At 37.2% G+C, this 23,233-nt stretch overlaps 2 protein-coding genes across 3 annotated transcripts in view; both read left to right on the top strand.

The window, feature by feature from the left end:
- The window catches only part of sulf1 (sulfatase 1), a 43,814-nt gene extending 28,576 nt beyond the window's left edge, over positions 1-15,238 (top strand). The window contains exons 8-19 of one of the 2 annotated variants that reach the window (XM_079408765.1): positions 71-199; positions 504-560; positions 2,816-2,951; positions 5,876-6,083; positions 7,340-7,595; positions 7,714-7,810; positions 7,884-7,978; positions 9,220-9,392; positions 9,482-9,624; positions 9,915-10,038; positions 12,018-12,048; positions 13,156-14,071. In XM_079408765.1, coding sequence (XP_079264891.1) covers positions 71-199; positions 504-560; positions 2,816-2,951; positions 5,876-6,083; positions 7,340-7,595; positions 7,714-7,810; positions 7,884-7,978; positions 9,220-9,392; positions 9,482-9,624; positions 9,915-10,038; positions 12,018-12,048; positions 13,156-13,189 — 1,483 coding nt within the window. In that variant the 3' untranslated portion in view covers positions 13,190-14,071. Of the gene's footprint in view, positions 1-70; positions 200-503; positions 561-2,815; positions 2,952-5,875; positions 6,084-7,339; positions 7,596-7,713; positions 7,811-7,883; positions 7,979-9,219; positions 9,393-9,481; positions 9,625-9,914; positions 10,039-12,017; positions 12,049-13,155 lie in introns of both variants that reach the window. The other variant, XM_079408764.1, reaches the window with a different exon arrangement.
- Positions 15,239-17,092: 1,854 nt separating this feature from the next.
- LOC306865025 (solute carrier organic anion transporter family member 5A1-like) overlaps positions 17,093-23,233 on the top strand; it is a 54,714-nt gene continuing 48,573 nt past the window's right edge. The window contains exons 1-2 of the mRNA XM_079409350.1: positions 17,093-17,147; positions 17,565-18,864. Of these exons, the coding sequence (XP_079265476.1) occupies positions 17,910-18,864 (955 nt within the window). The 5' untranslated portion in view covers positions 17,093-17,147; positions 17,565-17,909. The remainder of the gene's footprint in view (positions 17,148-17,564; positions 18,865-23,233) is intronic.

The following is a 23,233-nucleotide window of genomic DNA, read 5'->3' on the forward strand; positions in this document are numbered from 1 at the left end:
ACATTAACATATGCATTTGAGAGATGCATATTCATAATAATATAATATAATCTTTTGTATTACCCCATAGGAACAACCATCTTGTGCTAAACATTGATCTTGCACCCACAATCCTGGACATAGCTGGTCTGGACACTCCACCTGATATGGACGGAAAATCTATCCTGAAGCTTCTGGAGCAGGAAAAGGCTGGGAATAGGTGAGCTAAATCCCCTCCATGAACACATTCCCAGTGTAATAAATGGTTGTGGAGTATCTGTTTATTGATTTTAATTCAATTAAGTTGAGTTTCACGGTTTGGGAACATTTGGAGTTCATTTATAAGGGGGTTCTGGCAGGTAAAGAATGCTGGAAGTGCTCTGGGGTCACTGCCACTCATGAAGGCAGATGATGTTGAGCAGATTAAGGTGTCATAATTCAGGCCAAGCTAAACATCTGGTTATGGTATGCAAATGACACCAAGATTGAGAGAGAAATAAAATATTTGTGTTTTCGTATTGCAGATTCAAACCCAACCGGAAACCCAAAGTCTGGAGGGACACATTCCTCGTGGAGCGGGGGTAAGGCAAACATTATCCCCTCTCTTCTCAATCATACTGCAGAATGTGCTAAATAAATTTGAATTGATTTATTTAGTACGGGAGGCTCACCACATGCAATTCAAACCATTCCAGAATTTCACTGTAAAATTGCCAAAAGATAAGATCAGAAGTACGTGTTATGATTTTAGGATTCCATTGCACAAATATCCTTTTTCCTTGACTTAGAAACGTGGGAAAATATCACAGAAAGTTTCTTATTTATCCAAATTACCAATCACTACAGCGTCACAGTAAGATCAGACATTGTTCAATCAAATATGTTCTCAGGAGCTATTGAACTCTAACGCTACAGATGACAGCTTTAGACTTATTATCGGATAAGTTTCAGACACTCACGACAGAAAAAATCCTTCCCCAGGGGAAATATATGATATTACCTGTGGTATCAGACTCTAACTTAATACGGGTGCATAGCGTTTCCCTTGATTTCTGTGACTACTGTGAGGAATGTGGGTATGGTATTGAGGTTACCCTATTTAACTTGCGCTGATCTCTATATATTGTATCTGTGGCCGTGGGCACAAGCACAGTCTAACATTCCTCGTGTCACTCACAGGGAGCTGTCAGTCTGCGTAATGGCATATTGCCGCTCCCACAGTCAGACCGTGCTTTGTTTCTGCTTAAGGCTAAGTGAAAGAAGGTTTTTCAGGAATGGCGCAATCATAAAGCATGCACATCGTTGATCGGTGCCGGCTGTTGCTTCTGTGACTCAGTAACTGTTGTGTATAAAGCCAGACCACGGACTCGAGGCATGTTTATACCAAAATGTCATTAATTCAACCTGTTTTGCACGGTTACGACAGCTCCCATTTTGTGAGAAGTCAGATTAGTGACTACTTCATTAATCAGCTGTGGTGAAATCATGCAGAACACTTCATTTCCCTTACAGGCGAAGGTTAATTTGGGCCGGAATGATCCGGCGTTCCAGCTCTTTATATTTTAAAAAATGAAAGGTTTAAAATGGGTGTTGGATGATAGTGAAGCTCATTTTTAAATGTAAGAATAGGCAAAATGGGCATGAACAATTAAATATGTATTATTGAATTTCATAAAATACTTTAATTCATGCTTTTTGATGGACTGTGTTCATATCTTGGCTAGGCAACGGCAATCACTAGATTTTTGGGTTCTCTCAGCCGACAGAATTATAGTTCTACTTTTTATGATTTGTTTTTATGGATTGGCTGGGTTTAAAGGAATAATTTTTGTGACAATCTGTGGAAATGTACTCACCCCCAGGCTATCCAAGATGTAGATTATGCTGTAGCATTACATCACTTGTTCATCAGTGGATCCACTGCAGTGAACGGGTGCCGTCAGAATGAGAGTCCAAACAGCTGAAAAAACATCAATAATCAACAAGCTGCATGTTTGTAATAAATCCTATCATTAGGACGTTTTTAACTTCAAACTGTTGCTTCTGGCGAAAATATGAATCCTTTTTCCATATAATATTACTTTGTCTCTTAAAGGGTTATCTCATCTGAATCAGGAGAGGAATATGCACAGATCAAGCACTGTTTACAAGCAAAAACAGTTAAAAACAAATGTGTGTGGGTTTTGATGTGAAAGAACAAGAAATTGACTTTTTCCCCTGGAGGAAGCGTTATAATGGCTTATAGATTGGTGTTTTGGCCAGAAGCTACAGTTAAAACGCCTTAACGATGGATTTGTTTATTTTTATATAACTTAATTCTGCTTTTCACATCAAGTTAATTCATGGATTGGAGTCATGTGGATTACTTGTAAATTGTAAAAATTTTATTAGCTGTTTGAACTCTCATACTGACGGCACCCATTCACTGTGAAGGATCCATTGGTGAGCAAGTGATTTAATGTCAAATTTCTCCAAATCTGTTCTGACGAAGACACAAACCACATCTTGGATGGCCTGAGGTTGAGTACATTGAGCACATTTTAATTTTTGAGTGAACTGTTCCTTTAACAAATATCAAAAAATGTCTTAAATGCAATCTAATAGAACTCTAACTACAGCTAACTAGGACAAAGATCTCCAGAGAACAGATATATCATGGATATATCTGTCGCATTGTTTTTGTGTGCTGTGAAAGCTATAATGCTCTCCACACATTAGTTATGAGAATGCTGACCTGGGTGGGACGGCTATGCTTCCCAGGCTTCCGAAACTTAAGTGAGGCTGCCAACTTTAAAATGTGGCCTAGCAACTCATCAAAGCACATTTGTCCTTCCAGCAAAATCCTGCGCAAGAAAGATGAGTCAGGAGGCAACTTGAACACACAACACTCTAACAGCTTACCCAAATACAAGAAGGTGAAGGAGGTGTGTCAGCAGGCAGAGTATCAGTCTCCCTGCGAACAACCAGGACAGGTATAAACTCAAACACACACACATGCATTACTCTTTTTGTCACCTATACTTTCTATATATATTATCTATATATTATAATATATATAGGGGAAGTCGTGGCCTAATGGTTAGAGAGTCGGACTCGTAATCCAAAGGTTGCGGGTTCGAGTCTCGGGCCGGCAGGGATTGTAGGTGGGGGGAGTGAATGTCCAGCGCTTTCTCCACCCTCAATACCACAACTGAGGTGCCCTTGAGCAAGGCTCCGAACCCCTAACTGCTCCCCGGGCGCTGCAGCATAAATGGCTGCCCACTGCTCCGGGTGTGTGTTCACGGTGTGTGTGTGTGTGTGCACGTTGGATGGGTTAAATGCAGAGCACGAATTCCGATTATGGGTCAGCATACTTGGCCGTATGTCACTTCACTTCACAAATGCACAATGTTTGCTCTGAATCATTCAAATAGTCTCAACCTGGGCCTTGTTACCTTACTATGGGCTTGAACCAGGGTGTTTATGCACGTGTTTTTGCACGTTCTCCAACACGAAACCACAGATTGGAGTGTGCGACTCACAGTCGGAGTCTTATGAGGGGTGCCACTGTAATTGAAACCGATATTTACAACAAATTAAGGATAATTGGAGATTGGTCTTAGTTTTCTTTCATCAGCACAGTGTGTGCCTGCTCCACCAGACCCTCTGTGGCGTGGCAATGAATCAGAGAGAGCTGAACATTACAAATTGGTAAAATTTCAGGTAGCGTAAATGCAGACTGTAATTCAAGGACTGCAGTAATGCAGACCAGATTCTTTTTTATGGTCAGGTTAAGTGTTTGACTGCAACACTTTGTCTGGAAATTTGATTGAATGCAGAAAAGTTGTCGGAATAACACATGGGCTTCAGTCTTCTTTAGTCCAGTCACCTGCCAGAACAAAGCTGAAGAATTAGTTTCAGAGAAAGATCCTAACATTTACGAATAGACCTGAAGTCTGTTAAATTCGACATGAAATCAGAGTTAATGCCATTTGATTTCTTAACGAAAGCCCCTTCTCTTATAGATTAAATGCATCATTAAAGGGATAGTTCACCCTAAAATGAAAATTGTCACCCTCATGTCGTTCCAAACCTGTAAGACCTTCTTTCATCTTCAAAATGCAAATTAAGATATTTTTGAAGAAATCTGAAAGCTTTCTGACCCTGCATAGACCGCAACACAACTGACACGTTCAAGGCCCAGAAAGGTTGTAAGGACATTATTAAAATAGTCCATGTGACATCAGTGGTTCAAACTTATGAAGCTATGATAATATTTTTTTTGTGCAAAGAAAACAAAAATAACGACTTAACGCAACAATTTCTTCTCTTCCATTTTTGTTTTCTATGCGCACAAAAAGTATTGCAGTTGAACTATCCCTTTACATTTATTTACATTTACATTTATTCATTTAGCTGACGCTTTTATCCAAAGCGACTTACAATTGCTATATATGTCAGAGGTCGCACGCCTCTGGAGCAACTAGGGGTTAAGTGTCTTGCTCAGGGACACATTGGTGTCTCACAGTGGATTCGAACCCGGGTCTCTCACACCAAAGGCATGTGTCTTATCCACTGCGCCATCACCACCCTTTAAGTTAAATGTGTTCTATATGCATGATAGATTTTGTATAGCAGAGGATAAAAAATTGTGTATAGAATGATTATGTATAGAATTATTTTGTGAATCTCATTATGTGACACTGACTGGAGTAATAACTGCTGAAAAGTTCAGTTTTTCCATCAAAGGAATAAATTTTTTTTTTTTAAATATATTAAATTAGAAAACAAATCGTTATTTTCAATTGTAATAATATTTTATTTTAATATTATTTGCTATATTTTTGATCAAATAAATGCAGCCTTGGTGAGCATCAGAGACTTAAAAATATGACAATCTTACTGACCCGATGACTGGATGCTTTCAATAAGTACGGTAGCATTTGCTACTGACATCGTTTTCCTGTGAAATGCACTCTTTTGGAAGACTGTCATGATTTAATTGCTGAGCACAGACAAAACTTGTAGTTATGGTCTACTACTTCCAGCTCAAGTCTTAGCTTGAATACAGTATCAGTATCTGTTTTTATAATATACTCTTTTTTTCTTTGACTAGTAGGAATGTGTTGAAAAAGACTGCATTAACACAGTCCTACTGCCTGCAGTGAGGTCAATGAGGGCAGTGTGTTTGATTGAGGCTGTGTGAAAGTTTATGCCTGTTTCTTCCTGAGTCTGAGTCCGTCATTCAAGTAGTGAGGCTTCACATAGTTGGCTGTGGCACTGTTTGCTTATGTCTGTTTGACTTCTGGCTATTTGAAGCCAGTCTCTCTCTCTGTGTGTGGGGGGGGGGGGTGTGAGGTACAAGAAATGCTCAACGTGTTTTAGTGCGTTTGGCTACTCTCTCTCTGGAGGAACTCTAAATGAGTGAAAGTGCTCAAGCAAGCTTTGGCGAACTCCTTTTTGGTTTACCGCCCTTCAAACAAACATCTCGCTGCAAACAGATACAGCATCGCCCGCAGATACATAAACTCAATGACGGGACTCCAGAGCTTCACAGGAAATCAGAACAGGGTTGTGGCCATTGTTTGGATATGGTTTCCCATAGTTGTGAGCACATTTCTAAACTGTGGTCAGTTTGCAAAGCAAACAGCTCTGCGAAATTAAGGGATTAAGTCTAAATTGCTTTTTTATGGGAAAGAATTGCGAGGTGGCTCTTGTGCCGTGTGATTGTAAATTTAATGGGATTACTCTACAGATGCAGATGTTTGACCACTAAGCTCGCCATTCACAGACAGAAGATTAATTTCATTCAGAAAAACAGCTGTGGTTATGCAAATGAGGCGGCTCTTGCACAATAAGTGGTTAGCCTGACAAAAATGTCTGCCCACAAGCTGAATTCCTTCCCTTTTTGTTACAGAAATGGCACTGTGTGGAGGAGGTCAGCGGGAAGTGGCGTTTGCAGAAGTGTAAGGGCTCTCTGAAAGAAGGATCCAAGAAGAGAGCGAGGAGTCTACGCCCTCGGAGCTACGACAGCCAGAAAGACTGCCACTGTAGAGATCGGCCTTACAAAGTGGCCAAGGCAACACGACGGGCACAGAGACAGTTCGCTCAGAGCAGTAATCCACGTAAATATATATGCATTCTGTTCAAGACTGTATGGACAAACACTGGACCTTTAAGACTGGGACTGAAAGTCACTCACTTGTCGCCACCTACTGGTTTAATGATGCAGCCTAGGAACGGTCAATTAGCAAATCAATAGTGAAGAGATTCAAAAGTTTTGAGTCACTGGGAAGAATCAAACTCTTCACTACTAAAGCACTGAACATTGAAATGGTGTCTTCCAAAGGCTACAAACGTCGCATAATTAAGTTAAACTAGTTAGCTACCCTAAAACTACATACAGAACTGTTTATGAAGGGTAATTTGGGCTTTAAATGCTTTGATTTAAATTAGATTTTTAAAAATACATTAAAACAGTAATATTATGAATAATATTACACTTTAAAATAACTCTTTTCTATTTTAATATAATTAAAAATTGCATTTATGTCTGTAATTTAAGTGGCCATTACCAGTTTTCAGTGTCACATAATCCTTTAGAAATCATTATACTTTGCTGATTTGGTGCTAAAGAAACATTTCTTATTCTTATCAGTGTTGAAAGCAGTTGTGCTGCTTAATAAATAAATATTTATTTATTTTGTAGAAACTGTATTGTTGCTGCATGTTAATATTGCATTATTACAACATGCATTATTTAAATGATAGCTTCATTATTTTTTCCTCAACATCTCCGTTAAGCTGACAGAATTTAACTTTATGCTAAATAAATGTCGTTAATAAAACTAGACGTGCACAATTATTAATAAAGCTAAATCAAAAGCCTGGTGTTGGCCAGCATCATTTAACTAAATGTTTTAATAAAAAAAAATAATAATTAAAAAAAAAAAACTTCTGGGGTGAATCAAATTATTCTTTTTTTTATTTATTTTTTTATCTGCTTTACTTACACAAATGAACAGATTCATTAAAATTAATCATACTTTAAGGGGTAAAGCTGTACATGCAGTACCATGTAACAAAAAAAGTATAATGTATCACATTTTACTATTATACATTATAAAACTATCTCTATGAAACTAGCTGTTATACTGCTGAAAATGTTAATTACTTCTATTTAATTGTTCTTCGCACTCCCATGATTGTGAGAGAACTGAGTCACATTTTTTGGTGCCATCTATTGGTGATGAGCTGAAGTGGCATATTTTTTAAATATATTAGAGGAAATTTAATGAGCTCTAGCAATATGTATATCAATATTTAACTATGACTTATAAATATTTAAGTAGGTGTAGCTGACGCTGATGTCTTCCCTCAGGCTTAAGACCCCGCTTTGTTCACACACGGCCGGCCAGATCCCTGTCAGTGGAGTTTGAGGGTGAAATCTATGATGTGGACCTGCAGGCTGATGACAAAACCCCCCTTGAGCCTCGACAAATCAGCAAACAGCACCATGAGCCCGAGGGAGGTTTTGGTTCTGACTTTGGGTTGGAGTCTGATGACAGATCGGAGGAGATGCAGTCGGATGACACTAATGCTGTGGGATACCCCAATTCTCTTAAAGTCACACATAAGTAAGAACTCCAATCCTTTGGTCACCTCTAAACATAAACTGAGTTTAATATTATTGTAGTTTAGACTATTTAAAGTGTGTTTTACTCATTTGGTGTTCAATTTACCTTGGAATCACAGGTGTTTCATATTAATGAATGACACTGTGCGCTGTGAAAGAGAGATTTACCAGTCCTCCAGAGCGTGGAAAGACCACAAGAACTTTGTGGACCAAGAGGTGAGACCCACTGTATTATCTTATTACAACTGTTTAAACCACATGATGCTCATTTTATACACTTGTGCCATAGATTGAACTTCTCCAGGATAAAATGAAGCAACTGCGTGAGGTTAGAGGCCATTTAAAGAGGAGGAGACCGGATGAGTGTGACTGTGGAAAGAAGAGGTCAGTTGACATTTATCTTTGTTCGGCAATTCCTTGAGTCATGTGAACTGGATCAGTTTGAGGCAAATCTGAGCAGACTATGGAAACATGATTGGTCATCGTTCCACTGCTCAATCTCTCTTGTTTTACTTTACTCCTCTATACTACTCCACTACTATTCAAAAGTTTGGGGTCAGTAAGATTTTTTTAAATACTTTTATTAAGCATCGGTGCAATGAATTGATCAACAGTAGCCTACTGTTTTTACATTATTACAAAACAATGTATCACAGTTTCCCCAAAAATATTAAGCAACACAACTGTTTTCAACACTGATGATACACAATGTTTAAGCAGCACCAAATTAGCTTATTAGAATGATTTCTGAAGGATCATGTGACACTGAAGGCTGAAATATTGGCTGCAGAAATAGAAATTCCAACTGGACTCATTGAATTTAGTGCCGTTCTCTCCTTATTACAACCAGCTACTTTAGCAAAGAGAGACAGCAGAAAAACAAACCCGAAAGATTGAAGAATAGGAATGACCATCTCCATCCCTTTAAGTGAGTGCTTCTCGTGTGTGTGTACATGTGTCCGTGTGTCCGTGCCTCGTCAGTTTGTCTGTCGTTTGTAGTATCTAGTAGAGATAAAGTGTGTTGGATTTATGTCCCAATCCATGTAGAGCATCTCTAACACACTTTGTTGATTGTGTGGTACGATTCACATTGATGCTGCCTCTAAGTTCAAAGAATTTTGTTTGTGAAATAATGAATGGACTGTGAATTATGTTCAATTCAGTCAACTGGTTGAAATGTTGAGGTAACATTGAATCCAACTGTTCTTATTTCATCATGTTAAATGTGAGTTGTTGCATGCATGCATATGTAGGCTGCATGTTGTTGATTAGTTAATCAGTACATTTTCAGTCCATGGGTCACAGTTCTGATGGGGTCATTAAATTAAGAGCTCTTTCATAAGTATCTCTACCCATAAACATAAAAACTCATTTTGAAGTGTAAACACATCATTACAACCACAAAGTCACTTTGTGAGATTATGAAACACCCTCGTCTGAAAATAGGACAAGAGCCTTGTGGTTTTTAGGGGAGGTGGTGTGTACCCAATCCTTCCACTTTCTCATGACCTCTGACCCCCATCTATGTGCAGGGCTGGCTGGTTTGCCTCCCCCCGTCATTGTGTAATTCACCTGGGATGGAGTTCCCTTTCACTCTGGCTCTAATGTCTCATTTATGCCACCAGAGAGGCCATGCAGGAGGTGGACACCAAGACTCAACTCTACAATGAGATTCGCCGCAGGAAGAAAGAGAGGAAGGAGAGGAAGAGGCAAAGGAAGGGTGATGACTGCAGTCTTCCTGGCCTCACCTGCTTCACGCATAATAATGACCACTGGCAGACCGCCCCCTTCTGGAACTGTAAGGAATATTTAATTGATTTTGCTACTCGGATTGTTTGTTTTTTTTTTTTACTAAATACGTTGACAAAAATTTCTCTCTTTCCATAGTGGGTGGCTTCTGTGCCTGCACAAGCTCTAACAACAACACATACTGGTGTCTGAGAACTATAAATGAAACTCACAACACACTCTTCTGTGAATTTGCCACTGGTTTCCTGGAGTACTTTGATCTAAACAGTGACCCATACCAGGTGAGGATGTGTTTTCAGTTGTATTTTCATTGGAAAATTTGCTCTAAGTCTGAGATGTGGCATAGCAGTAGTGTTGTAGTGCATCCCTTAAGGGATGTAGGTTCAATTGTGATCCCTCTTCCTCAGTTCTTTCTTGTTTCTCTCCAGTTTACTTTTTTTAAAAGTCCATAAATAAAAAAAAACAAAAAAAAAAACTTTAAGATAATAGCATGCTCTTACAGGAAGAGTCATTGTCCATAATTACAGCACTTACAATAGCTGACTCAATAAGTGCATATTATGTTTTGCAGTTAACCAACGCAGTTTATACAGTGGAGAGGGACGTTTTGAGCCAACTGCATTTACAGCTGATGGAAATGAGGAGTTGTCAGGGCCACAAGCAGTGCAACCCGAGACCAAAAGGCTTAGATGCAGGTAACAATCCTGTCCTGTCTCTGCAGCACCTATTTTCTGTGAAATGAGCGATGAAACATGCTAGAACACCTTTATTTTTGCTTCTGAGATGTTTTCAACATCCAGATCTGAAATATTCAGTTGCATCACTGCTGAAAAAACAGATTAAACCAGCCTAACTGGTTTACTGGCCTGGCTAAGCTGGCGTTCAGCTGGTCTCCAAATGGTCTCCCAGCCTTCCCATTCTGAAGTGCCTAAAACCCTTATAAAACCAACCAACTGACCAGCTAAGCCTGGTTTAGGGGTTTTTTCAACAGGTATGTCCAGTTAGTGCTCACATGAGAAATGGCATGGTTTAATAGAGGGTGATACATGCTGGTTTATTTTTTTAGCCAATACAATAATCATCGTCCAAGTTGAGAGGAAAGTAGTCAATATTTAACAAAACTTGATCTAGCATGGTTTACTTTGACACGGCCTGATGCATGAATGGGATGAACCACATATTGGATGCCATGTGGCACAATATCTAATGGTGGATGATGGATTGGTCACTGAGTTTGGTTTCTCTCTAAACTGTCTGCTCTTCTCGTTTTTTTTTTCCATTAATATGTTTCATTTTGTTCCCTCACCAGGGGACTAATATTCCAGCAGCCTAGCAATCACATCATCTCATACTTTTGCATATTTTTTTCTATTCCTAGTGAATGCCAGACTAGATGAATGGCTCCTGTGAAAGAGATGCTTTTATGTTTGTGGCTGTTTATGTGCTTTGTGTAATTTTGAAAATCTAAAATTATAAACGTATATTGACACATTCATCTCTGAGTGTTTTTTGATATTCTTTAGCAGTGGAATTGTGGTTTAAAAACCATTTTCTAGCAGGATTATTTTCTGTTCATTACTGGGAAAGAAGAGGTTTCTGTAACATTGAGTATTTGGCCATTTAAAATCTGTTGTGGCCAGGACGATTGAGATTTTTTTACTGTTCTGAAAACCATTAATTTTTTTTGCGGGAAGACTGACTCATCATAATGACATCATAAAAACTAGTTATATAAAGGCTTTTATGTTATTGAATATTTAGATTTATACAAGTTGTTGTAACTTTTCAACAACTAAATCTATAATGAGGTCAGCGCCTGTGTTTCGGAGGCCAAAACAATGGTTTTGATTTGTAATAAAAATCATCTTAAAGCGATAGTTTGCCCAAAAATTAATTCAGCATGTACTCATGTCATTCCAGATCTGTATGACTGACTTCCTTTCATTAAAACAAAACTCTTTTCCATACAAAAAAGCACCATGTCTTCTGAAATTATTATGCAGTACAAATATTGTAAAGATTATCATCAAACTGTTTTTTTTTTTTACTTGAAAGATAGGATCTTATGGACCACTTGTAGTTTTTGGATGTTTACAACCTTTAGTTTCAATTCACTTTCATTATATGGAAAAGAGCAACATGAACATTTGTTAAATTTCTACTTTTGTATTTAATGGAAGAAAGAAGGGGTCTGGAACAACATTTGATCAGGTTTGATGACACTTGATGACTCTGGCACAACTGAAAAATTTGGGGTGAACACGCACATCCATACATGAATAGATTGAGGAATGAAGACCGATAATAAAAATAGGATTTGCCACTTAGTAATGTATTAAATTACAAAAACAGATGCATGTTAATACATATTAGTCTGCATGTTGGCTTATTCTCATGTTTTTTGCGACCTTAAGTCATGGAACACTGTTAACAATGTCAACGTATAACATTCATTCCATTCTTAACACTACACTTACCATCTTTTTCTTCAGGACCATCCGAGGATTTTCCTCATACATCTTTCACATCATCATTCTTTCGTTTGTGTCTTTAATCTAACAATACCTCTCCTCAGGAGCTGGGGGTTATGCATGAAGAACTGCAATGTGATTGTTTATTTTTTTTAATCACAATAGACATTTAACATGTTAAATGCTTTTATTTTCCTGATCAGGAAGTAAAGATGGAGGAAGCTATCAACACAGGTATCCACACTTTTTGAATCCCTCATTGGTTTTTGAAATAACTGCATGGGCAGCTTGTTTCCACTAATACGCCATGTTTCATTGAGCTAAGTGTGTGGTTGCATGCTGGGTTGAGCTAACAATTCAAGTATATTTAAAAACTACATGAATATTAGTATTTAAAACCTCAAGTTTTCGAATTACAAGATCATTCCTCTAATTTTAACTCCTAATGCATTGCTTGTTGTTTTTATGCACTTTGTATTCCTAAACTCAAATAATTTATATAAAATCCAAGGCTATTCATACACATCATTTAGTGGGGACACCTCAGTCCACAGAACATCAATATTTCACTTTTTCTTACATTCTCGTTCACGCCTATCTTGACATCTGTTTTTTGGCTTACCTGCTTACCAGGCAACAACAGCATCGACAATGGTCAAAGTTGAGGAGGCCAAGCCTTTCATTCCTGTGAGTCTCTGAGACCATATGAACCCATTTCTGTGCTCATTCCTCTCTCAAGTAGTTCTCCAAACTGCACACCACATCTCCATAGACCCCGAGTTGAGTGTCAGTTCTGGTTCAGTGCAGCCCGTGTCTCCTAGCCCGTCAGTTACTGCTTGACCCGCTCTGGGAATGCTTATTTCGTTCTCTCGCCCTCTTTTAACATGTTTTTGTTTTTGCAGATTTTCTTTTTCTACCTCTCGCCCACTCTTTCAGCCTCATATTTTGTTTTTTTGGACTGCTGATTTCTTGGTTCCAGGATTTTCCATCTTTTCAGTCTCTCATTGGATGTTTCATTTTGGTTTGAACCTCATTACACAGATTTTCAGTCTGTCTGCGCACTCTTTATTTATGATGTATTGGTTTTGTGTGTCCGTTTAGAGGACATTTGTTGCCTTTATCTGCATTCACACTGCTTTACTGCTTCAGAATAGAGCTTTTCTATTGATTTTAGGCTTAAAAACACTGCAGTGGTGTGTGGGGCACTAATTCAAGACCCCTCGGCAGAAGTAGGCCGGGAATAACTGCATGTTTTAGACTCATTCCAAAGCAAATGCTTTGCTGCGCGGCAATCTTCAACCCTTACTGATTTCTCTCACTTCCCCCTCTCCCGTTTCCCAGAACACAGCCAGCCTGGGACGTCCACAAAGGTTAAGCTGCCCAATTTCACAGAGGACATCGACTGGCAAGGACTGGCAGATTTGTACAGCGTGAACGAGAGTCTGTACGAACACAGACGCAACTACAGTCCCAACCTGGATGACTGGATGAACTTTTGGAAGGATGTAGATAGTATGTTTGCACTGCTGAGAAATTTAAAGACACTCAACCAAACCGATAAGCTTGACCCCCTGGCTGAGCTGGGCTCTGGGGTCCTAGAGGAGGCCAGCGGTGCTGGATTCTCAATCCAAGAGGAACGACCCCCTATTCCTGTCACCGAAGGTCCCTCGAGAGGTCCGACCCCCAAAACTCTTCAAAAGAGTCATTTAAAGTCTCTTAATGAACTCCCAGAAGGCCGCCCAACTAAAGCAAGCGTGCTTCCCAGGGGAGACACCTGGGTTCAACAGCTGGAAAAAGAGTTGGACAATGACGGAATGACGTTTAGCGGCAACGGCGTCACTGAAATGGAGACCCGCCATGACTTTCTGTTGCGCAGCTCTAAAATTCTGGATCTCCACCTGCAGGAAGAGGAGGAGGACATTTTTCAGGCCCAGGGTTACCTTCCCCTCTCGTCACAGCCAACAAGACCCCCAGAGCCCGCTGGAGAAACTCCTCCAGCCGAGAGTGACACCCTACAGGAGAAGTGGAATGGAAGTGTCAAACCTTTTACCCACAAGCCCAGGGACGTTCAGGACTCAGAGGGTAGCGCCTCGGGACCATCCCCTTTGAGAAAGGACTGCTGCCATGCACTGTGAAGCCAGCCAACTCAGAGACACTAACCCCATGGAGCATGGACTGCTCTCCTGTATAATCCAATGAATTATTTTATTTTTTACAGGTGCTTCCATTTATTAGAAATCAGTGTTATGTATTTTGTAAAAAAAAAAAAAAAAAAAATTATATATATAAAAATGTAGAGGTAAAGTATTGGATGCATCTTAAATTTTGGGTTTGGTTTTAAATCTCAAGTGGGAAAACACCATCAAAGTAAGGTTTTAATATATTTTTAATTAAGAAACAGGTTAAAATGGTGAAACCATCACATTGCATATTTTACGAGGTGGCGCAAAATACGATTTTTGCTAAATTCGTATGAATTTGTATGAATGACCTACACCTAATCCCACCCCTAAACCTAGCCGTCACTGTAGTCTAGACAAATCATCCAAAATTGTACGAGTGAGTTCGTACGAATTAGCCACCTCGTAAAATACGTACGAACTGCTCGTGAGATGGCATTGATTAACCACATACAGATTGTTTCCCCAGATATTTGATGCACTTTTTTCATGTTTCTCGACTTCTGCATTCTCTTTAGATGTAAACGACTCCATGATGACACCCAACACGTCATTATTTGTTGAAATTGCTTTTGTTAATGAGTATCGTTGGTGTTTTCTTCGATGTTTACTTCAGCTTGTTCGGTTCGGTTCACTGTTTACACTTTAAAACACTGCTTGAACATGTTTTATACACTTGGATTGTGGGTGTAAACGGTTTGACTTGTTGGTGAATTAGTTCTCTCACAAATGTTGTATAGTTCAGCTGCATTCAGTTCATAAAATGTAAGAAGGGCATTCACCGTAAGTGCTTTAATCATGGATGACCCCAACATTTTCACTAACCTACAAAAAGTAATTCCTTTAAAATAGCTTGTTTCATTTGTGAAGAATGTGAGATGGGCATTTATTCAGAGTTTTCTGACCATTTTCGTCCTGTTTTTTAGAATTCCGATGTTTAAATTTATTTTTGAAGTAAAAATTGTTTGAATATGAGATGACCTGCCAAATTTGCAAATATTAAATAACTTTTTAAGCAGTGGTGTTGAAACAATTATGGCTTCTGGAAAGCCAAGAAGCTGTTTTGAAATAAAAATCTGCCAAACATGTTTCACCTATACCTTCTGCCGCTAACCTTTAATAGATTGGATTTTACAATTTAATTAAATTGTTTTTTTTTTTTTTTTATGTGACACTGATGTTACACTGAAAATGAAAGTTGTTGAGGTTTTTATAATGTACTGCAAAGTAAAGAGTTTTACAGTTAATGTTCTTATCTAGTGTCATTTGGATATAGAAGATGCGATTCTGCCTTCCAGGATCTGAAAATAAGCAAACTGAGTAAAAGTTATGAACATATGATGAAACACACTTTATTTCTTTGTTCTTTCACATGTATCATACTTTTTGGGATTAGTTTATCCATTATAGCCACATGCTCTTTATTTTAGGCCATATCCTGGGCTGAGTGCTTTGAATAACAGTCAAGCCATTAGTAACATTCTGCCAAGAAGTCCTGAGCAGGCTGTCTTGGCATGACTCTAGCAATGCCATATATTTTTCTTCATGTTTGCTCTATAAATATATGCACTCCAGAAAGGCTGCAGAAACCAGTTTTATTTACTTAAAGATTGGTACTGTGGGCAGGTTTGGCAACAATACAATTTAAGTTAAGTAGCAGTGGTTTAATTGATTAATTGTAATATAGTGTTTAAATTGTGTTACGTAGTTGTATAGAGGATCCAGGCACTTGACCATAATTTTGGGTGCTTGATTAGAGTTTAAAATTAACCTTAGCGTTGCATGCAAATAATGTTTTAGGCTCACGATTATAACGAGATATATTTTTCGTTTATCACAATGATATTACTACAGTGTTATCTATAATTGTACTGTAGTAATAGTCTACCACTAGAGGTTAGTTTGTTTAAACGTGTTGACTTCACAGAAAAAAATACAGTTATTTAAATACAGATGATTCAAGTAAATCACAAAGTAAACAATCCACATTAAAATGTTCTTGGTTATATAAAATAGAAGTGCATAATGAAGAATTATAATGAAATGTTGACTGACTGAGCTATGGTGTCTACACGTTTGCGGTGATGTAAAAATTAGATGTAATAGACGCATATGACCACCAGGTGGTGTTACTGTACTCTATTCCCAGGTGTATGTTTGAGTACAACTTAAGAGGGATGTGGGAAAGTAATTAGGGGCTGTCCTCACTGAAGGAGACAAGACTGAGACATGACTCAAAGCAAAAACTTGCTTCTCGCAGAACTTCATTGTAAACTTCATCAGCTGGACAAACACTGCCAAATACAGATTCAAAGACTTACACTACTGACTAACACTAAAAAAGACTGGCACTGCTTAAAGACATGGGTCAAAGGTCAGTTGGACACCTGGGTGAGGGTGACCCCTGAGGAAGACAATAAAGCTCGGGTTTGCCTTTATTATTACACTTTTGTCTTGAGTCTATTTATATGATAGCCTAGTTGTCATTATGAAGAAGCTTTTTTGGTTATTATTTTTAAGCTGTATATTTGGAAGCTTCAAACATTTAACACCCTTTTCTTTTCATGGAAATTTAAAAAGTCTACAGGCTACATGCACATAATACATGGTCAAAATATTTGAATAAATAAACACATTAATTACCCAAAAATGACAGTAAATTTTCTATTTGTAAAAGAATTCTATAATCCTCAAATACATCCTCAAACTTTTATTTAGTTAGTTATTATTTTTTATCATGATAATTCAGCTAGCTGCAACAAGTGGACAAGTTGCTCACGTTTTAAAGATTTAAAGTTCATTTTTGTTGTTTTGTTAGTTTAGTTAGCTATTTTTATGATTTGACATTTTGATGACTGATATAGCCTACAATGGCAACTTCCATTGTGATGGCTATTGGGGCACGTTGTCACAAAGTGAACTGTACTTTTTTCATCTATCTGAACATTATGAATTATGTTTTTTAGCTCAAGAAATAGGGATAAGTATGTTTTAAAAACAAAGGTAAAACAAACTTGGCGAAGTGAAAAAGGCCTACATTTCCCAGCATGCACTTGGAGGGCTCCGTCAGCCCCTTCATCAAATCCGCAATCTCATTCACTCACTGTCCGTGTCGAGGACGACCACTCACTACCTCTGTCTCTATCTGCTCGTGTAAGTACACTACTCTTCATTCAGTTCATTGTTTTTATTATGTCTCGTTATTTTAATTAGAGCTTAGAGTCGAGCTGTAAACTATGTGCTGTGAATGAAATCAAAGAAAGGATCAGTATTTGGATTCACAGTATATTGTACTATATTTACACTTGTGTATAAAGTCGTGACTTCGTAAATGTTAGGTGTGGAATTAGTTGTATTAGATAAACAAATAATTCGAGCAGGTTTTTAATTTTCCTCAGTGGTCCGTCGCACGTTTACTGTTATTCTTTGTCTTGCTCGACCACTAATCTACCAGACAACAGCTCGACTAAACTAAACAAATGACAGGATCTGTACGCTGTTTCTAATGCTTCTTGAACAGTTAGTAAACAAAAATTAATACTAGTTTGCCTTTATTTCCGTTGTCTTTAGGATTCTGAATCACTGAACTACAAAGAATCATTTCAGCACCATAACCAGAGATCATCTCATTCGATGTGTATTCAAATGACATGAATTGAACTTTTCGCGTCTATACTTATAAATGAGGCGAAACTGTTATATAATATATCAAATGTATATTATATGACCACATTATGACTTATTATGATGAGGAATAAGAAAAATAGCTGTTGCACAACTATACAGAGGGATCACGGTTGAAATCTAGTCCTCTTTAATCTGTTTATTAAGTGTCTAAGGTGTAGAATAACTCCTGTAAACTTTACATTTAATTTATAATCTTAGTTCTACTTGCATTGACTCCACGAAGCCAAAATGACTTCATCATACAATGATGAGACCAGGAGTGATATATCAGAATCTCTGGAAGTCGGTGAATTCCAGGGACAATATGGAGATCCAGGTGGTTGCTACAAATCCAAAAGCCTGCCCGTTCTTAACGGAGACTGTCCTACCATTAATGAGTCGTTGGAACCGAGACTGGTCAGTATGACGCAGACTTTAGTAAATACCGACCAGCGCTTGCCGTTCAATGAGCTGCAACAGAAAGGAGATTCGAGTGAACTGGATTCACCCACCAGGACAGATTTCTCCCCTTCCATGTCCAGTATGGTGGGTCTTAGCAGCTCTATGAGAACTGAATCCAACCGAGCAGGTGGTAAAAAAATAGGCTTTTCATTGGCAAGATTCGCCCACTTTCCTGTGAGGAAGTACATGAGGGCGATTCTGTCAGACTCTAGGTGTTTTCTGTTCTGTATGTGTTACCTGACGTTCATCCAGTCTTTGATGGTCTCGGGCTACCTTAGTAGTGTCATCACCACTATAGAGAAGCGATACAGCCTTAGAAGTTCAGAATCAGGACTGTTGGTTAGCTGCTTTGACATTGGAAGTCTTCTGGTGGTGGTCTTCATCAGTTATTTCGGGGGTAGAGGCCAGAGGCCGCGCTGGTTGGCGGTTGGAGGGGTGTTCATTGCCGTGGGAGCAGCTCTGTTCTCCCTTCCGCATTTCATCTCTCCACCCTATCAAATCCAAGAGGTCAATTCATCCACGGGGAACAAAGGCCTGTGCTCGAATGGGAATGGGAGCAGAAGGGATGCTCTGGATGTGTCGTCCTGTCCAAGGGACCAAGAGGGCAACGATCACTCCATCTATGTTGCCCTGTTCGTCTGCGCCCAGGTCCTGGTGGGCATGGGATCCACTCCTATCTACACGCTGGGACCAACGTACCTGGATGATAACGTGAAGAAGGAGAACGCTTCCCTCTACCTTGGTAAGAAACTTCTTTGTAGTTTTGTGTCATTACCTACTTAGTCTTGTGCTTCTGTTTTTACTTTTGTTGACCTTTAATTTCTAATATCATGGTTAACAGTGTCATCTTTTTATTTATATATATATATAATTTATATTTTTAATTTTTTTATATTAATTATTATTTTCTATATTCATAAAAATTTCCCTAAACATTTTATAATAAATATATGAAAAAATTATTTATAGCATATGTAATTATTATAAATATTGTTTATAAATATCTACACATAAAACTGTATAAATATCAAATATACACACTAGATGTATATTTTTTATTTTAGTTTTAAAAATGTTTTTAATTAACATATATATATATATATATATAGTTTTAGTTGTAGTTAGTAATATATAAATCATATATAAATTAATAAATACATAATATATACACAGTGTATAAAGTTTATAAATATGAAACACACACTTGTTTCTTTTAATTAATTTAATTAATACATACAGAATACAATATACACACACACATTTTTTATATTATATATTGTACATTTTAAATGTATAAAAATTATCAATATAATAATATATATTTCATATGTTCTTGTATTTGTTTTAAAATAATTTTAATATATAAATATATTTAGTTATAGTTATAAGTAATATATGAATAATTTATTCATAATTTATTGAATTTATAAATTAGTAAATACATAATATATACACATTAATATAAAGTATATAAATATTAAACATACACACTGGTTTTTATTTTTTAATTAATTTAATACAGACTACAATATACACACAATTGTTATATTGTATATTTTAAATAAATTAATAAAAAATTATAAATATAGTAATATCATTGTTATATTATATTAATGTTATTGTATTATAAATGTTAATTTTGGAGCAGCATCAGAGGTCATTGCAAGTTGAGGGGGGTATAATACATGATCACATGATGTTCTTTCCTCTGTCATATACCTTTATCCTTAATCTTTTCCAAATCCCATTCCTTCCCCCCTGTGATTGAGCATGCTGATGAATTTCTATGAAGCCTCTTTGGGTGCACTTGTATTTAAAGAGACTTTTGTTGAAGAAACCATTCCATACTTGAAAAAAGGTGACATCGGTGTTAAATAATCTTGGTTTTAATTAGCATCATGCTATTATCAACATGTTAAGTTAAATATAACCATAAACAATATAATATAACCAATAACCATGGTAACTATGAAGATATGAAGCATGCTGGGAGTGTGCTTAGCAACAGGTTTTGACAAAACAAAGCTGCTTTAGTTGTATGATTGATTGGGACAGACCAGTGATTTAGAATTTTGTAGGAAGACCCCTTTATCTACAGCTTGGTGAGTAAGTGGGGCAGTGACGGACCCTCTGTCTGGGGCAACACCCGCCTGACTGTAACCCCCAGCTGTACACACTCCCAGACAGCATCTTTTAAAGAAGCACAGCACTGATCCAGAAACAGGGAGGGGTCTTTGTGATGGGTGATAATGCTTCAGTGAACATGTACAAGCAGTCTTTGGAATAAAGAGCCCCATTATAAAGTACATATGCTGCAGCCTTAAAGTCAATGTATTGATCACCGCTTACACCTAAAGCCAGTTCAGTGAGCATGATATGACTGAGAGCAAGAGACACAAAACAACTGGCTTCTCTACATTCTGAAAGCCTGAGGTTTTTCTTCTCCCTTGAAACTTCATGGCTAGGAAAAAAATATTTTATGTTGATATCTTAAAATGGAATATAAACCCTATAAAAAAAAAATTTCTTGTACTGTAGTTTCTTTCCTTATCTTGTATGAACCATTAAATGGGTTGATTAAGATGACAATAATGCAGTTGTTTTAATACTATGATTGCATTACCTTGTGCTATTCATTATTTATGATATATCTAGATTAAGAAAAATAACTAAATATTTAGAAAAGTATACATTGGGCTTTTGGTTGAGTCTTGATTCACAGACTTCAACTAACATGCAGCTAAAAATAATATGAATCATAAAACGAACCATTTATTGTGTCAATTTTGCCTACTTTCTTTCAGGCATCTCCCTGTTCCAATTATTTCAAACCCCGTCACAATTTGTGTAAAGCACTTGGGGCAAGAAAAGACAAATTGAAATCTCCCATACATTGAGAGGAAGTAGAGTGGAATGTTTGCTTCGTCCTCAGCACTTGTTTGAGCTGCGCATGCATTCCGTTAGCGTCGCTTAGGGCTGTTATACTTCCCTCTGTGCTCTTCACAGGTGGTTCAGACAGGGTTTTTCTTTGCAAAGCATGCTTATTCTCTTTTCTCTGCATCCTTTCATTTGCTTTTTTTTTTACTATGGTTTCTAGTTAGTTGTGTGCAACAAACAGGGAGTCTGCATTATGAAAACATTTACATAGCCCAAAATCCCTCAGGCAGATTCATTTTAATGAGCTGATGTAAACCAAAGTCCATTGTCCACTGTTTCCTCTTTCTGACACACTTTCACATACTAAAACTGACCCCTTTTCAGTTATCAGTGATACTTACATGAAGAATGACTGAGAATAGCATCTCAAACCTCTTTACTTAAAGGCTCAAACATTTTTTTGAAGGCTCAAAAAAACAAAATTGGCTGATGCAGATCATTTAAAAATGGCCTAAAAAGATCTATATACCAAAACCACCAAAGTCAATATATAAGGAAGCTTATTTCCACCACTGAATAAAAAAAAAAAAGGTAATTGTGACTTTTTCTTGCAATTGACTTTTTTCTCGCAATTGTGAGTTTACATCTCGCAGTTCTGAGAATTGCTTGATACAAACTCACAATTGTGAATTATAAAGTCAGAATTGCAAGATATAAATTGGAAATTCTGACTTTTTTATCAGAATTGTGTGATATAAACTCGCAATTGTGAGATATTAAGTCAGAATTGCGGGATTTAAACAATTGTATAACTCGCAATTGCGCAATTTTTACAACAGTCCACTTCTGAGGGGGGAAAAAGACTGATATTTTCTCAGATTTGCGAGTTTATTGGTCGGTTTCACAGACAGGGCTAAACCAGGATTAGGCCATAGTTCAATTAGGACATTTAAGTAATTTATATAAACTAGCTTAGAAAAAAACATTACTGGTGTGCATCTTGAGACAAAATAAAGGCACTGATATATTTTAAAATCAGTCACTGCAAGTTCATTTCAGGTGAAACAGCTAAGACTTACATTTTAGTCTAGGACTAGGCTTAAGGCTGTCTGTGAAATCGGGGGTATATCTCACAATTCTGACTTGTTATAACGTCAGAATTTCGAGAAATATACTCGCAATTGTGAGTTATGAAGTCAGAATTTTGAGATAGAAACTCTCAGTTGTGACTTTTCTCAGAAATGTAAGTTTGTATCGCAGTTCTGACTATATATTTCGCAATTCTGACTTTATAACTCGCAATTGTGAATTTATATCCCGCAATTCTGACTGTATATCAAACCATTTTGACTTTATAACTCGCAGTAGTGAGTTTATATCTTACAATTCTGAGGAAAAAAGTCAGAATTGCAAAATGTGAACTCGCAAAGAAAAAAAGTCAGAATTGTGAGATGAAAAAGTTTCAATTACCTTTTTTTTTTTTTTTATTTAGTGGCGGACAGTGTTGTGGAAAGTTACTTTTAAAAGTAATGCATTACAATATTGCGTTACTCCATAAAAAAGTAACTAATTACGTTACTTAGCTACTTTTTATGGAAAGTAATGCATTACGTTACTTTTGCGTTACTTTTTAAATAGGAGCAGGGCTTGATTGTTTTTAATACAAGAAATTACATTAATTCAAATGTAAAAGCCCTGTATCTTGTGAAGGAAAAGTAAATTCACGTCTGTAAAGTAAAACTCAGGATAAGAAGGTTTAACACTCTTTGGCAATAAAAAAACAATGAAGTACAGTTGTTAGTTTATCTAAAGTCATTTTTGCTTATTAGTATGGTTGAACTGGATCATCAAAGGTCAGCAGCAAAGACATTGGTTAATAAAATGGTATTAGATACATATGTGTTATTTATCATATTTAATTACTGCAGTTTGCGTCATATTCTGAGTTTGCATTTCACTGTTTTAATTCATTTTGATGAATACTAAATCAGTTTTTTGCGAGTGGGATGAATTCATGCACATTCACATTTAGATCTATAGTAACAGCATGCTCACACAGCGCACTGTTAGTCAATAAATGGGGAAAAAGTAACTGGCGTTACTTTTTTGAAAAAGTAACTCAGATATTTTCTTGTAAATTAAAAAGTAATGCGTTACTTTACTAGTTACTTGAAAAAAGTAATATTATTGCGTAACTCGCGTTACTTGTAATGCGTTACCCCCAACACTGGTGG

Source organism: Barbus barbus, assembly GCF_936440315.1.
Source record: "Barbus barbus genome assembly, chromosome: 46".
In the NCBI taxonomy this organism is placed as follows: Eukaryota; Metazoa; Chordata; class Actinopteri; order Cypriniformes; family Cyprinidae; genus Barbus; species Barbus barbus.